At 38.3% G+C, this 16,046-nt stretch overlaps 1 protein-coding gene across 1 annotated transcript in view; it reads right to left on the bottom strand.

Moving 5' to 3' along the window:
* Positions 1-7,872, bottom strand: part of GARS1 (glycyl-tRNA synthetase 1) — a 41,705-nt gene extending 33,833 nt beyond the window's left edge. The window contains exons 1-2 of the mRNA XM_036897337.2: positions 7,594-7,872; positions 840-941 (exon numbers count right to left, since the gene is read on the bottom strand). Of these exons, the coding sequence (XP_036753232.2) occupies positions 840-941; positions 7,594-7,815 (324 nt within the window). The 5' untranslated portion in view covers positions 7,816-7,872. The remainder of the gene's footprint in view (positions 1-839; positions 942-7,593) is intronic.
* Between the last annotated feature and the right edge of the window lie 8,174 nt (positions 7,873-16,046).

The following is a 16,046-nucleotide window of genomic DNA, read 5'->3' as shown; positions in this document are numbered from 1 at the left end:
CTATGTTTTCTACCTTTATCTTGCATCTACCTACCACTTCAGCATTTTATTAAAAATAATAATAATAATAATAAGGGAGAAATGTGGGATTCACATATAAATCAAGTATAAATATCAAACAAATATTCATATCTGACCTGATTGTTTATAGTTCATAATGCGTGATCAAAACCGAAAGTTTCTGTGATGACTGCCCTTGCACTGTTCACCATGTAAGAACTTATTCACTATGTAAGAATTTGTTCACCATGTAAGAACTTGTTCGTTGTGCTTCAGAAGATCGGAGACTGATGAGAATTAGGCTTGGGGTGGATTAATGATTGTGCATTGAGTCCCCTGGACAGAATTTTATTGTTGTTAACTGTTAACAACCATTTGATCAATAAATATGGGAGATGCCCTCTCAAAAAAAAACAACAAAACTTCAAACTATGTCAGTTTTGTGATGGGGGATCTACAACGTGTTTGCAAGATTTGGGAACAGGTATCAAGTGGATAGACGTTCTCCTTAGAAGAAAAAAAAATTTTTTAACTCAAAACCATTACTTTCAGGCATAGGAGAATTCATAAAGAAGGGCAAACACAATGCCTTTCAGGGAAATTCATTGAGTCTAGGATTTGGGGGAAGGCTTCATAGAAAAGTGACATTTTGACCTGCACTTTGAAAGGATGAGGAGTTTGCCAGGTAGGAGGAGAAGGCATTCTGGATACATAGAGAAAAAACAAATGATACTCATTCAGAAACTCTTCTTTTAAGGTCTTTCCCACCCAAAGAAATTAAATAAAGATGAACAACCCTATACCTACTTATATTCCTACTTTAGGGCCCCAAGACTCACCTTTGCTTCCAGAACCCTCTTCCGGGCTTTGAGCTCAGCTACTGCTTTGTCTACATCTACTTGGGGTGCTTTATCTTCTTTCAGTTTTCGTACAAGTTCTCCCTAGCCAACAAAGAGAAATTATGCTCAGGATTGGTTTCAGAAGTCAAGAAAAGTTATGAATGTGTTTTTAAGCATACCTTTAAAAAGTATCTATATAAGAATGAGGCAATTTAAATGTTTATTATGTGAGAGGTTATTATGAATAACTTAAAGTATTCAGTTTTTTATGACCTGCCCTCAGCATTTATAGTCCAGCAGAATACAAACAACTATACTCTAAGGGTGATTATTACCAGTGTGCTTTTTTTCTTCTGGAGGTAGGGGACAGAGGGAAGAAGGAAGGAAGAAAAAGCACTGATCAAAAAGTAGGAAAGAGCAAGATTAGTACTGAGAACACAGAACAGCCAATAAACCACCTTCTCCTTCAATCTTTTTTCTTTCTTTCTTAGAAAAAATGACTGTCTTGGTTTTCTACCTACTTCTCTGACCCTTTCTTCTCAGTCACTACTCGCTCATTTTCCCCTGACCTTTTCTTAATTGTTGGAATTTTTTCCTTGCTAAGTTCTGTAGATTACTTTGTTCACTTCCAACAGCCTACCACTTATACACTGATTCCCACACTTACAGTAATGTGGTGGGATAGGTAATCTGGGAAGGCAAACAAAATACTACCTCCATGGTCTAGGAAACTTCAAGCTGAGAAATTAAAAGTTGTTAAGTTGATAGAGCCCTTGGATACCCTACAGAAGCAATGGCTCTCTACAGGAATAGACCTTCCACACAGACCTTTTAGGATTTTCACAGACTAAGCTCACCAAAATTAGAAGCCCTCCACTCAAAATTAAAAAACCCATGAGGATACAATCCACCATAACTGTTAAGTGAAACTCAGCAGAAATGACAACAGAATTAGATCCCCTAAAAGTATTAGAATGACCAAATATACTTTTTGAATGCTTAATTTTTTTAAAAGGAAATTATAAAAAATAAAAAGAAATTTAAAAAAAACATGAAGAACAAGAGACTGTCAGAAACAATCAGGGAAATTGAAAAAGAACCACACAGATCATCTGGAAATGAGCTGTTGAAATTAAAAACTCACTGACAGTTTAAACAGCAGATCAGACAAAGTTGAAGAGAGAATTAGTGACCTAGAAGACAGACATAAAAAATTATTTATGGATAATGCATGGAATGGGACAGTTAAAAATATAAATGAGGTAATAAGACATAGAGAAGAGTCCAACATTCATCCAAGCAAAATTCCATAAGAAAAGAATAAAGAAAATGAGTAAGAGATTATATTTGAAGAGATAATGGCTATAGAGTTTTCTCTTTATTTCTTTGCTCAAAGACATGAATTCTCAGATTTAGGAAGCACAATGAATTCCAAACAATATACATAGCAAAAATCTACTCCTAGACAAGTGTATAAAACATAGTGCTTAAGAGGGGTTAAAGATGAGTTTTAATCCTTGATCAGTCAATTGTGAAACCCAGAAAAAATGTAAACCTCTTTGGGCTTCAGTTTCTTCAGCTGTAAAATCAGGATGATAATTAATACTTATCTAACTGAATTGTTACAGAGAGTAAATGAAACAATTAAAGCAGAGTATCTGCAATAGCACCTAACAAACAACAGGCACACACAAAATAACAGCTCTTATGCCACAAAACGCCTCAACTTGGTTGTGGCCAACTTATTTTTCAAAAGCTTCAAAAACCCAACTTGTTTATAGATAAATTACTTTTCCTCTCCTACAAACTTGTTCTGCATATTGTTAATGGCAACAAACTTACCATTCTCAAACAAGAAATATCAAGATATCTTCCTTTACCTCCAACATCTGGTTAAATTCACTTAGAATGTTACAACAGACTACCAGTTTGTCTCTTATCCAAAAACGTCTACACTAAGATTATACCTGGCTGCAAATCACCTTGATTCGTATCATTTCTCTCCGATCCCCAGAAGGCTTTTTTTTCACAAGAGCACAGCATCCCTAATTTGGTGACTGGTCCTACCCACATTCCTTCAATAATGTTTATCCTCTTATCCAAAAGTGCTTTCACTTAATGAAATTCTACAATGTCCTGTACGAAGCATTTCCAAAATGAAGGACTTAAATAGTTCCTTGAGGACATTTCTCCCCTTGAAGCTGTTTTAACTAGCAGCTGGGTTTTCTCCCATGTCCCTTTGATTCTCAGGGGCTGGAAATGGCAGATGTCATCCTTATTCCCCTCTGTACTTTCAAACTGATTCCTCTTTCCTCCTCCCAAACAAACCCCAGTTCCTTTGAAGGGCTGTCATCACCCTTTCCCCTTGTTACTGACATTTTTCAAGCTCCCACTTGCTTCCCCGCATTCAATGACAGTCTCTCTCCTGTAATTCACTCTACTTTAGAATGTCCTTGTCAGGACTAAAAAAAAACTCTTTTATAACTGCCTGAACTTAGACCCTAACTCTGCTTACATATAATCAGAAATATTTTCCCAGTCTTAACACACACTGAATTTTTCAGGAATGCACCCAGGAAAACATAATTTAAAGGAAGACTATATCCTGTTTTTTTTCAATATTTTACCAGGAGTTGTATTAACAAGCAAACCATGTGACCAATGGCACTGCTGTTGTGGTATCTGACCAATCAACACAATTTATCTTTATCAATGTGCCTTTATAGCAGTGGTATTCACAACATATCTATGTGTAAATGAAAGTATCTGCTAATTTTAGCGTGATTTCCAATGGTGGCATCATATCTAAGAATTTACATATTGAAATGCATATTATTTTATTATAAATTATTTTTTTACTTCTTCGCATTACATTTAAAGCATATGTGAAGACACATTTTTTTCTTTAATAAGATTTAATCGATATTTTGTATTAATTTCATTACAGGATAGTAATGAGGAATTCTAAAATATCTGGTGTAAAAAGGGACACTGGGTCTAAATGCTCAGAGCACTGAATTAGTTATTCCTCATATTCTCTTGTCATCTACTAGTAAAGTCTTGTCTGTTATTATACTAGTTGTTTTATTCTATTATCCTGACTTCTCTAGTTAAAACCAGAACCTAAACCTAGCACAGTACCAAGCCCTTCATAAGTATCTACTGGCTTACTCTTTATTCATGCAGTGGTTCTTTTCCCTTCCTCTACCTATCGGAACACTTGTCTCATAAATGTTCTCTAACAGTGCTTTTTGATGAGGCTAAGAACTCTGTAAGAGTCTTTGTTCTGAAAAGTGGTAGGCAAGTAGCAGTTCTTTGGAATGTCTGGAAGTAGACAAGTAGTTTTTTTTTTTACTATCTACCCCTGTGTGTCAAGTACCGCCTGGCACATCCAAATGCTTCACCTACTTGTTCTTTCAACACTTCTCAGAGGGCACTGGAAAGCAAGGTCACGAGGAAAGGCAGAGGCAGGGAGGCTTTAAAATCAATTTCCCAGAATCAGTTTTTTTGTCTTTTAAGTTTCAGGCACATACATTCAAGGAGAGGCCAGCTATGACAAAGAAGGATCCCTACACTGAGTTAATCATCCCTAAAATGCAGTGAAGAAAGGCAATAATGTTTTTTCTGAATAATGGAATAATTAAAATTAGGATTTATAATGATCCAATCTTGAAAACAAGCCCCCCCCCAAAAATAGTTGATTTAAATTTGGGAAGGATGTAAGGATTCGTAATTTCTAATGATTTTTCTTCTCCCTTTCACACAACCGTAAGTTGTGTGTTGTTTGTGTATTGAATGAAACTGACGAGAAATGTCATCAACATCTCTAATTTACGCTTAAGAAACATCAACTAGAAGCTAAATTCCTAGATAAGTTCTTAACATAAAAACATATATTAGAACTAAGAGCCTGTGATTATAAAGCAAAGTAGTTATTAGATGAGAAATCATTCTAAGGGCTCTTCTTCACATACCCTTCATATATATTATGGTGCATATTCAGCTGGCCAAGAAAAAACAAAAAGAACACTTCTCCACCTTTGTAAGATGTTTAGCTTTAAATGGACCTAAACGGCTCTTGTTTAAGATTAAGGAGTTCATCTCAGATTTCCAAGTGTTTATAATTGACAGAAACTTCATAAACTTTTTATTTGCACTTTGTGGATTAAGCAAGAGCTTTAATGAGCACTCTCAGTTCAGAAAACCAAAACAGAAAAATCCAGGAATCTTCATCATTAGTCTTCTTAATACTACTAAAATCTGAGTTTTATCTGTGTCCTCCCAATTACAGTTAAAGAAAATTCGAAATACTGGAACACATACATTCACATGTTATTCACACATACATTACTGTCATTAGTGATTCAGAGAGCAAATAATTTCAAAACTTCCCAGGAAATCATTAGAATGGCTTTTCTATCATTCTGGCTTACCAAATTAAGAAGATATAATCCTCTTATAAAAGTTCAACATTACTGTCAAACCATCCATCACAAGAAAATATGTGAACTCCATGCCAGCCATGGTCTGGTAAAACCAGCATTCGAATAAGCCAAAATCATTTAAGAATAATATCTAATATTTTACCAAGAGCTTACTGCAGACTGTAGGCAGCATTCTCAGGACCTTACGTGCACTATCTCATTTTAATGTTTATAACTCCATTCCTGTATTACAGATGAAGAAGTTTGGCTACAGAAAGGTTAAATAATTTGCTGAACACCACCAGCTAGTAGACAATGGAGTAAGACCCAAACTCTGAAAATACAACTTCAGAGCCACTCTTAATTACGAGGTACAGTCAAACAAAAATAGGCAAGAATGTAAAGAAACCCATCTAGCAATTCTTCAAAACCTCTCCTGTTTTGACAATTAGTATTCATTGACTAGTTTAAAAAAAATCCTTCTTGGCTACTTTTCTCTATACTAGTTACTTTGTTAGAGCATCAAGCTACAACTACCAATCACTGCCAAGCAGCTTCCTAAGTCCAGGCAATGATACTGAAAGCACCTCACCGAATCTCTACACCAGTTCCTTCTGAAACTTCCAGATTAAGTGAAAATCATCTCAACAGGTCCTGCCTGCACTAGATGATCTTTACATTCCCTTCTAGCTCACACTGGGACCACTGCAATTCAAGGTTCCAGGCAGTTAACTGAAATTTGTGTGGCCCTGGAAAATTAGAAAAAACCCAAACTAACTTACATATTCAGATAATATCTTAAAGTACAAAAAAATTTAACAACCAAGCCAACATAATTCACAAGACAGTAATCGAATCGGAAGGTTGTTCACCATGCACGTTTACTTCAGTTAACCAGTTCCAGTGTTACTACAGATGGGTAATTTGAACTGCAGTTCCAGGCTAACGTGGCAGAGGGAGGGGTTTGAGTGTGTTTTTCCAAATTAGATGTATTCTCCCTTCTAAAGTGAAGGACATGAAAAAAAAAATTGAGAGTTACAGAAAAGACAAAGTTAACCACACCTAATTTTATTTGGGGAGGGTGAGTGGAGGGAGACCAGAATCAAGCCCATACAACATTCTGATACCAGTAATAGAGGGAAAAAATTAAGCCTATAGTGAAATTTCTAAATAAAACACAATCGTATCAGTCACACTGAATCTAAACATTCATTGCAAAGGGGCAGAATTTGCTGAATTTTCGGCAGCTCTGCCCCAGTGAATTATTTCGGAGAAAGGACGGTTCCACCCTCCATAGTTAAGGCAAGTTATTGCATCAGGCACCCGTGCAGGAGAAACCCGTTTGGTGTTTACTACGAGGTCATCGATCCCCAGGATCCTATTCCAAGCTGTTGACTCTACCTGACTGGATGTGACAATCCATTTCAAGTCTTTTCCTGATATGCATGATGGGCCTTAGGAAAAGGAGGCCTGAATTAAATCACCAGGCCCTCCAGACCACGAATCCTCCCTCCCTTTCGCAAAATCAAATTTCAACATGTTCCATACAAAGCCTGGATGACTTCACCCAAGTAACTCAGCAACATTTGCAGTTTCCCAGTTACGATCTGAAAGCTCGCTTATTCCAAATGGCCTTTCCCGAACCCAGTAAAGATGACAGGAGCGAAGGACGATGATCTCATGATTGGGGGAAAAAAAGTGGAACACCTCCCACACCCACATTTCAACTCTCTTTACGTTTTCAGCCGATCATTTGGCTGAGCACTGAATGAAGGAAGATGTCAAGGAGGAAACACTATTCATATAGCATCCCAAAGATTTTTAAAAGTTCCGAGGCAATAAGAGAGAACCAGCAGCTTGGGCTCATAACTGGCCAGGAAGAACTGGGAACCTCGCCACCCGGGGAGCAAAAAGAACACAACAGAGACTGGGAAACTGAAGTTGAGGTTCTTGAGCTGGGACAGGAGAACCAAAGGGTCACAGATCCCAGCCCCATTGGACGGAGGAGAGGAGCCGACAATCACAAGGATGGGGAAAGGAGAACAGATCGCCAGCGGAGGGACGCAAGATGTCTAGGGGATCCGAGGGAGTCACCCGAGGAGAGGGGAGGGCGCCGCTCCACCGGAGGGTAGGTGGCCGCCGCACGAGGGGACTTGCGTCCAAAGTGAGGAGGCGAGGAAGATGCCAGGAAACCAAGGGCTTCTAGAGGTAGAAGGAGAGGGGTAGCCGGGAAGGCGGATGGGTGCACAAGACGGAGAGAGAATGGTCAGAGGAGACCGGGGGCTGGAGGGCTGTAAGGCTGGGAACGGGGAGGTGCAAGATGCCGGTACCTGCTGGCGTACGGCTAGCCTGAGAGGTGCCAGCACCTCCTCGGCCCCCGCGTGGTCCATGCTGCTCCAGGAGGCGGCGCCGGGGAAGGGGGTCGGGGCGCGCGCGGGTGTGCTGAGGGGTCGGAGGGGCGGGAGCAGGGGCCGAGCCGGTAGCCGGGTCGGCAGCGACAGCAGCAGAGCAGCGCGGGCGGCTCTAAGCAGCGCGGGGCGCGGAAACGGCATGAGACAGCGGCCCTGGGCGGTCCCGAGGGGGCGGCGGCGGAAGCGCGGCGCGCGGCCGGGCGGGGAGCATGATGAAATCGCCGCGTAAACGCCGCGGCGCGCGTGCAGCCGCACATTCCGCATCCCGCGACGCGGCGCTGGCAGATTCGACACAAAACGCCGGAAGGACCGGGCATCCTTTGGGAACTTCAGCGGGGCTTGCTCCGCCTGGGCCGCCAAGGAGGACTGCGGGCTTTCGGGGTGCCCTCCTGCGAACAGATTTGCGGAAAGGTGCGTCAGACCGCAGTAGGGTGGACATTCAAGGGCGCAGCTCCATCCGAGAGACGCAGACTGAGGCACAAACCCTTTTCAGAGCATAGGCTTGTATACGGGGGGACAGACGCTCGGGCTGACCCAGGGATACAGACTTCTGTTTCTGTTCTTTAGCTCCCTGGGCCTTAAAGGATCAGAAAACATAAAATCAGGGATAGACTCACTGTTCCTCAGCTGAAGAAACAGGTCAAGAGAGGTTAATGATTTGCTCAACCTTACACATTCATGACTTGCCATAGTCAAGAAAAAAGGGAAAAGAGGAGAAGCGTGGGGCTTTTTTGGAGAAGGTCAATTCTGAGTCGCCTTTTCAGGAAAGGTAAGGAGCAAAGAGATGAGGTAAGGCTACGAAACATGATAATGCAGGGGAGTGGAGAAGAGAATCCAGGTGCACGGGGTTCCCTTCTGTGTGGCCTGGCTCAGCCACCTGCCTCTTGGAATTAGGCCCCAGCTGACCATCATCCAGAGATGGCTTCCTTCCCCTCTCCCTCCCCAAGATGAATTGTCTGGAAAAGCTGGATTCCCTTTTCAGAGAGGGAATAGAAAAAAGTGTTGGTTGCAGAAGTAGCATTGCAGACACCCACCATAATGCCTGATGAAAATAATGGAATATGCCAAGAGATGCCCTAGGACTCTCCCACATTGCTGAGAGGAGGGTCAACTGGGCAGCCACTTGGGAAAACTGTTTGACAGTATCCACTGAAGCAAACTATACACACTTTGCCTGTGACCAACAATTCCAACCCCAGAAGTGTGCAGGAGTAGACAGCCCCACCAGAATGAAGCACCTTTCTCAGTAGTGTCACTTCTCTTCCTGTTACACTTGGTGGATCGGGAGAAATACTCACATTTACCATACATAAGCAGGGCAGATGCAGAAGAACCTTTTGCAATATTAAATAATTCATATTTTAAAAACTTATTTCAAGATTTGATAGTTATTAATCATAATTTTTATTTTTATAAAATTTTAATAGGTGATTTTGAATTTATAATACGATTAATATGAGTTACTTTTACGTATGCTTTTGCTTACATTATTATTAAAACATTCAAATTTTGTATACTCTGAATACAATTATACATATTTTTTTTAATTCTTTAGGTCAATAATGTTTCATCCATGTTCATGTGATGGCAGTCCTATTGCTAGTCTCCAAATTCATTCTTTTCTCCCTGCAGTGCATCCTCCTCACTGTAGCCCCGGTGATTATTTTTAAGAGACAAGCTGTGTCTGTTGCTTGTTGGGTAGGACACTTCAGTCGGTCCACATGGCCCTAATATTACCAGAATATCTTAAGAGGTTTCCCATAGAAAACTACATCTGCAAGGCAATAATAATAGCTTATATTCTTTGAGGGCTTACTGTGTACCAGTTAGTGTTCTAAGTTATCTCATGTGATTTATCCACCATTCCAAAGATAGGGTCCATAGTAATTCTCATTTTACAGATTTGGAATTCAAGGTACTAAGATATGAAACAACTTGTCCGTGGTCAAGTGGAGTGGAGGGCAAGAATAGGAGCTGGGGCAAAGGCAGTTATGCCATGTAGCTGAAGCAGCTCTAAGTGAGCTTCAGGAACACTCATTTGGATGGGCTTTTCCAAGACCCTGGCATTGTATAACATAGCCATGTTTTTTTCCTTCTTATTTAAAGTTCTTTATATGAGGGACTAAAATGTACATACATTGAAATACACAAATCTTAAGTATATAGTTCAATGGGTTTTGACAAAGGAAAACCCTCTTATAACCCCCAATCAAGATACAGAATATTTCTCTGACCTCACAAAGTTCCCCCTTTCTTCCAAGTTATCCCACCCCCTACAACCAGGAAACCACTATTCTGATTTCTTTCCTCTTAGATTAGTTTTCTTCTACTCAAAATTGTGGTATAAATGGAATATAGTATGGATACTGTATCTGACTTCTTTCATTAAGCATAATATCTGAGAGATTAATCCATGTTGTTTCATGTATCAGGAATTTGTCTTTTCTATTGCTTACTAGTGTTCCATTGTATGAACATAATATAATTTGTTTATTCACCAGTTGATGGACATTTGAGTTGTTTCCTGTTCTGGGCTATTATGAATTAAGCTGCTATAGACTTTTTTTTTCATTAAAGTATCATTGATATATAATCTTATGAAGGTTTCACATGAACAACATTGTGGTTTCAACATTCACCCATATTATCGAGTCCTCACCTCCCACATTGCATTCACTGTCCATCAGTGTAGTAAGATGCTATAGAGTCATTACTTGTCTTCTCATGCTGTACTGCCTTCCCTGTGATCTACCTATATTGTGATTGCAAATTATAGCGCCCCTTAATCCCATTCTCCCTCCCTCCCTCACCAGCCACCCTCCCCACCCCTCCCCTTTGGTAACCACCAGTTCCTTTGCAGAGTCTGTGAATCTGCTGCTATTTTGTTCCTTCAGTTTTGTTTTGATTTTATATTCCACAAATGATTGAAGTCATTTGTTACTTGTCTTTCTCCGCCTGGCTTATTTCACTGAGCATAATACCCGCTAGTTCCCATCCATGTTGTTGCAAATGGGAGGATTTCTTTTCTTTTTATGGCTGAATAATATTCCATTGTCTATATGTACCACCTCTTCTTTATCCATTCATCTGTTGATGGACACTTAGGTTGCTTCTGTATCTTGGCTATTGTAAATAGTGCTGTAATAAATGTAGGGGTGCATATGTTATTTTGAAACAGGGCTCCTTCATTCTTAGGGTAAATTCCTAGGAGTGGAATTACTGGGTCAAATAGTATTTCTATTTTTAGTTTTTTGAGGAACCTCTGTATTGCTTTCCACAGTGGTTGAACTAATTTACATTCCCACCAGCACTGTAGGAGGGTTCCCCCTTCTCATCCTCGCCAGTATTTGTTGTTGTTTGTCTTTTGGATACAGGCCATCCTAACTGGTATGAGGTGATACCTTATTGTGGTTTTAATTTGCATTTCCCTGATGACTAGTGATATGGAGCATCTTTTCATGTACCTGTTGGCCATTTGAATTTCTTCTTTGGAGAAGTGTCTCTTCAGACCCTCAGCCATTTTTTAATCGGCTTATTTGTTTTTGGGTGTTGAGGTGTGTGAGTTCTTTATGTATTTTGGATGTTAACCCCTTCTCTAATATGTCATTTACAAATATATTCTCCCATACTGTAGGATACTTTTTGTTCTGCTGATGGTGTCCTTTGCTGTACAGAAGAAGCTTTTTAGCATGATGTAGTCCCATTTGTTCATTTTTTATTTTGTTTCCCTTGCCCAAGGAGATGTGTTCAGGAAAAAGTTGCTCATGTTTATATACAAGAGATTTTTGCCTATGTTTTCTTCTAGGAGTTTTATGGTTTCATGACTTACATTCAGGTCTTTGATCCATTTTGAGTTTAGTTTTGTGTATGGGTTTAGACAATAATCCAGTTTAATTTTCTTGCATGTAGCTGTCCAGTTTTGCCAACACCAGTTGTTGAAGAAGCTGTCATTTCCCCATTGTATATCCATGGCTCCTTTATTGTATATTAATTGGCTGTGTATGTGTGGATTTATATCTAGGCTCTCTATTCTGTTCCTTTGATCAAGGGGTCTGTTCTTTTGCCAGTACCAAATTGTTTTGATTGCTGTGGCTTTGTATTAGAGCTTGAAGTTGGGAAGCATAAGCCCCCCAGCTTTGTTCTTCCTTTTTTGGATTGCTTTGGCTATTTGGGGTCTTTTGTGGTTCCATATGAATTTTAGAACTTTTTCTTCTAGTTCATTGAAGAATGCTGTTAGTATTTTGATAGGGATTGCATTGAATCTGTAGTTTGCTTTAGGCAGGATGGCCATTTTGACAATATTAATTCTTCCTATCCATGAGCACAGGATATATTTCCATTTATTGGTGTCTTCTTTAATTTCTCTCGTAAGTGTCTTGTAGTTTTCAGAGTATAGGTCTTTCACCTCCTTGGTTAGGTTTATTCCTAGGTATTTTATTCTTTTTGATGCAATTGTGAATGGAGTTGTTTTCCTGATTTCTCTTTCTGATAATCCATTGTTAGAATATAGAAATGCAACAGATTTCTGTGTATTAATTTTATACCTTGCAACTTTGCTGAATTCAGTTATTCTAATAGTTTTTTGGTGGAGTCTTTAGAGTTTTCTATGTATAATATCATGTCATCTGCAAACAGTGGCAGTTTAACTTCTTCCTTACCTATTTGGATGCATTTTATCTCTTTGTGTTGTCTACTGTGGCTAGGACCTCCAATACTGTGTTGAATAGAAGTGGTAAGAGTGGGCATCCTCGTCTTGTTCCTGATTGTAGAGGAAAAGCTTTCAGCTTTTCACTGTTAACTGTGATGTTGGCTGTGGGTTTATCATATATGGCCTTTACTATGGTGAGGTACTTACCCTCTATACCCATTTTGTTGAGAGTTGTTACCATGAATGGATATTGAATTTTGTCAAATGCTTTTTTAGCATCTATTGAGATGATCACGTGATTTTTGTTGTTTTTGTTGATGTGGTGTATAATGTTGATTGATTTTCAAATATTATACCATTCTTGCATACCTGGAATAAATCCCACTTGGTTGTGATGGATGATCTTTTTGATGTATTTTTTAGTTTGGTTTGCTAATATTTTGTTGAGTATTTTTGCATCTATGTTCATCAGGGATATTGATCTGTAATTTTCTTTTTTGTGGTGTCTTTGGTTCTGGTATTAGAATGATGCTGGCTTTATAGAATGGGTTTGGAAGTATTCCCTCCTCTTCTACTCTTTGGAAAATTTTAAGGAGGATGGTTTTAGTTCTTTAAAAGTTTGATAAAATTCAGTCATGAAGCCATCTGGTACAGGACTTTTGTTCTTAGGTAGTTTTTTGATTACCAATTAGATTTGATTGCTGGTAATTGGTCTTTTCAGATTTTATGTCGCCTCCTGGGTCATTCTTGGAAGGTTGTATTTTTCTAGAAAGTTATGCATTTCTTCTAGGTTATCCAATTTGTTGGCATGTAATTTTTCATAGTATTCTCTCTTAAGTCTTTATATTTCCATGGTGTCCGTAATGATTTTTCTTTTCCATTTCTGATTTTGTTTATGTACACTCTTTTTTTTCTTGATAAGTCTGGCTAGAGGTTTATCTATTTTGTTTATTTTCTCAAAGAACCTGGTCCTGATTTCATTGATTCTTTCTATTATTTTATTCTTCTTAATTTTATTTATTTCTGCTCTGATCTTTATTATGTCCCTCCTTCTACTGACTTTGGGCCTCGTTTGTTCTTCTTTTTCTAGTTTCATTAATTGTGAATTTAGATTATTCATTTGGGATTGTTCTTTCTTGGGGTAAGCCTGTATTGTTATATACTTTCCTCTTAGAACTGCCTTTGCTGCATTCCACAAGTTTTGGGCTGTTGAGTTTTTGTTTTCCTTTGTCTCCATATATTGTTTGATCTGTTTTTATTTGTCATTGATTCATTGATTATTTAGGAGCATGTTGTTAAGCCTCCTTGTATTTGTGGGCCTCTTTGTTTTCTTTACACAATTTATTTCTAGTTTCATATCTTTGTGATCTGAGAAGTTGTCAGTACAATTTCAAACTTTTTAAATTTACTGAGGCTCTTTTTGTGGCCTAGTATGTGATATATTCTGGAAAATGTTCCATGTGCAGTTGAGAAGAATGTGAATTCTGCTGCTTTTGGGTGGAGTGTTCTATAGATGTCTGTTAGGTCCATCTGTTCTAATGTGTTGTTCAGTGCCTTTGTCTTCTTACTTATTTTCTGTCAGGTTGATCTGTCCTTTGGAGTGAGTGGTGTGTTGATGTCTTCTAAAGTGAGTGTGTTGCATTCTTTTTTCATCTTTAATTCTGTTAGTATTTGTATTATATAATTAGGTGCTCCAATGTTGGGTGCATAGATTCTTATAATGGTTATATCCTGTTGTTGGACTGACTCCTTTATCATTATGTAATGTCCTTCTTTGTCTCTTGTTAATTTCTTTGTTTTGAAATCTATTTTGTCTAATATAAGTTCTGCTACTCCTGCTTTTTTCTATTATTTGCATGAGATATTTTTTTCCATCCTTTCACTTTTAGTCTGTGTATGTCTTTGGGTTTGAAAGGAGTCTCTTTTAGGCAGCATATAGATGGGTCTTGTTTTTTTAATCCATTCTATAACTCTGTGTCTTTTAATTGGTGCATTTATTCCATTTACATTTAGGGTGATTATCAATAGATATGTACTTATTGCCATTGTAGGTTTTAGATTTGTGGTTATGAAGGGTTCAAGGGTAGCATCCTCACTAACAGTTTATCTTAACTTGCTTATTACTCTATTTCAAACACAATCTAAAGGTTCTTTTTATTTTTCTACCCTTCTTTTTCCCTTTCTACTCTTTATATATTAGGTGTCATATTCTGTACTATTTGTGGATCCCTTGACTAACTTTATGAGTAGTTGATTTAATTTTGTGTTTGCTTAGTAATTAATTGGTCTACTTCCTTTATTTTCTCAGGTGACAGCTATTTTTCCTTAGGAGGATTTCTATCTAGAGCAGTTCCTTTAATATACTTTGTAAGAAATGGTTTGGTGGTGGTGAATTCCCTCAACTTTTGCTTATCTGGAACTTGTTTAATCCCTGCCTCAAATTTAAATGATAATCTTACCGGGTAGAGTATTCTTGATTAGAGGCCTTTCTGTTTCATTGCCATTAAATATGTCATGCCATTCCCTTCTGGCCTGTAAGGTTTCTGCTGAGAAGTCTGATGATAGCCTGTTGAGCTTTCCTTTATAAGTGATCTTTTTTCTCTGGCTGCTCTCAATACTCTCTCCTTGTCCTTGATCTTTGCCATTTTAATTATTATATGTCTTGGTGTTGTCTTCCCAGGGTTCCTTGTATTGGGAGATCTTTGCACTTCCATGACCTGAGAGACTATTTCTTTCTCCCGATTGGGGAAGTTTTCCACAGTCATTTCCTCAAAGAGACCTTTTATCCCTTTTTCTCTCTTCTTCTTCTGGTACCCCTATAATACGAATATTGTTCTTTTTGGATTGGTCACACAGTTCTCTTACTATTCTTTCATTCCTAGAGATCCATTTTTTCTCTCAGTGCCTCAGCTTCTTTGTATTCATATTCTCAAATTTCTATTTCATTTACCATCTCCTCCACCTCACCTGATCTACTTTTAAATCCCTCCATTGTATGTTTCATTTCAGAAACTGTATTTTTCAAAATTTATGTCTCTTTGTTGAAGTCCCCCCTGAGATCTTGAGTATTTTTCTGTAGTTCTGTGAGCATGTTTATGACTTTTAGTATGAAGTCTTCATTAGGAATATTGGTGATTTGAGTTTCACTACTACTGTAGACATTTTTGTGCATCTGTTTTTGTGGACATATATTTTCATTTCCCTTAGGGAAGTACCTAGGAGGGAATTGCTGGGTCAAAAGGCAGATATATGTTAGGCTTTTTTTGGAAATTGCCACAATTTTTTCCAGCATACCATTTTACATCCTCCTGAATAACATACAAGAATTCTAATTTCTGTACATCCTTGTCAACATCTAAGTCTGCCAGTCTTTCAGATTTTAGCTATTCCAGTGGGTGTAGTAGTGTCCTAAGATTTTACATTGTCTTTCTCTGGATGATTAATGGTGTTGAATATGTTTTCATATGGTTAGTGGCCACTAATATTAAAAAGAATGTAAGTATATATTCTTTTGTGAAGTGTGTGTTCAAATACTTTGTCCATTTTTTATTGGATTCTTTGTTTTTAGTATTGAGTTTTAGGAGTTTTATATATTCTGGATACAAGTCCTTTGCCAGATACATGTTTTGTAAATATTTTTCTGTAGCTCTGTGAGCAGGTTTATGACTTTTATTTTGAAGTCCTTATCAGGAAGATTGGTGATTTAAGTTTCACAATTGCTGTA

The sequence above is a fragment of the Manis pentadactyla genome, chromosome 7 (assembly GCF_030020395.1).
Source record: "Manis pentadactyla isolate mManPen7 chromosome 7, mManPen7.hap1, whole genome shotgun sequence".
NCBI lineage: Eukaryota > Metazoa > Chordata > Mammalia > Pholidota > Manidae > Manis > Manis pentadactyla.
This window is presented reverse-complemented; position numbering and strand designations above follow the sequence as displayed.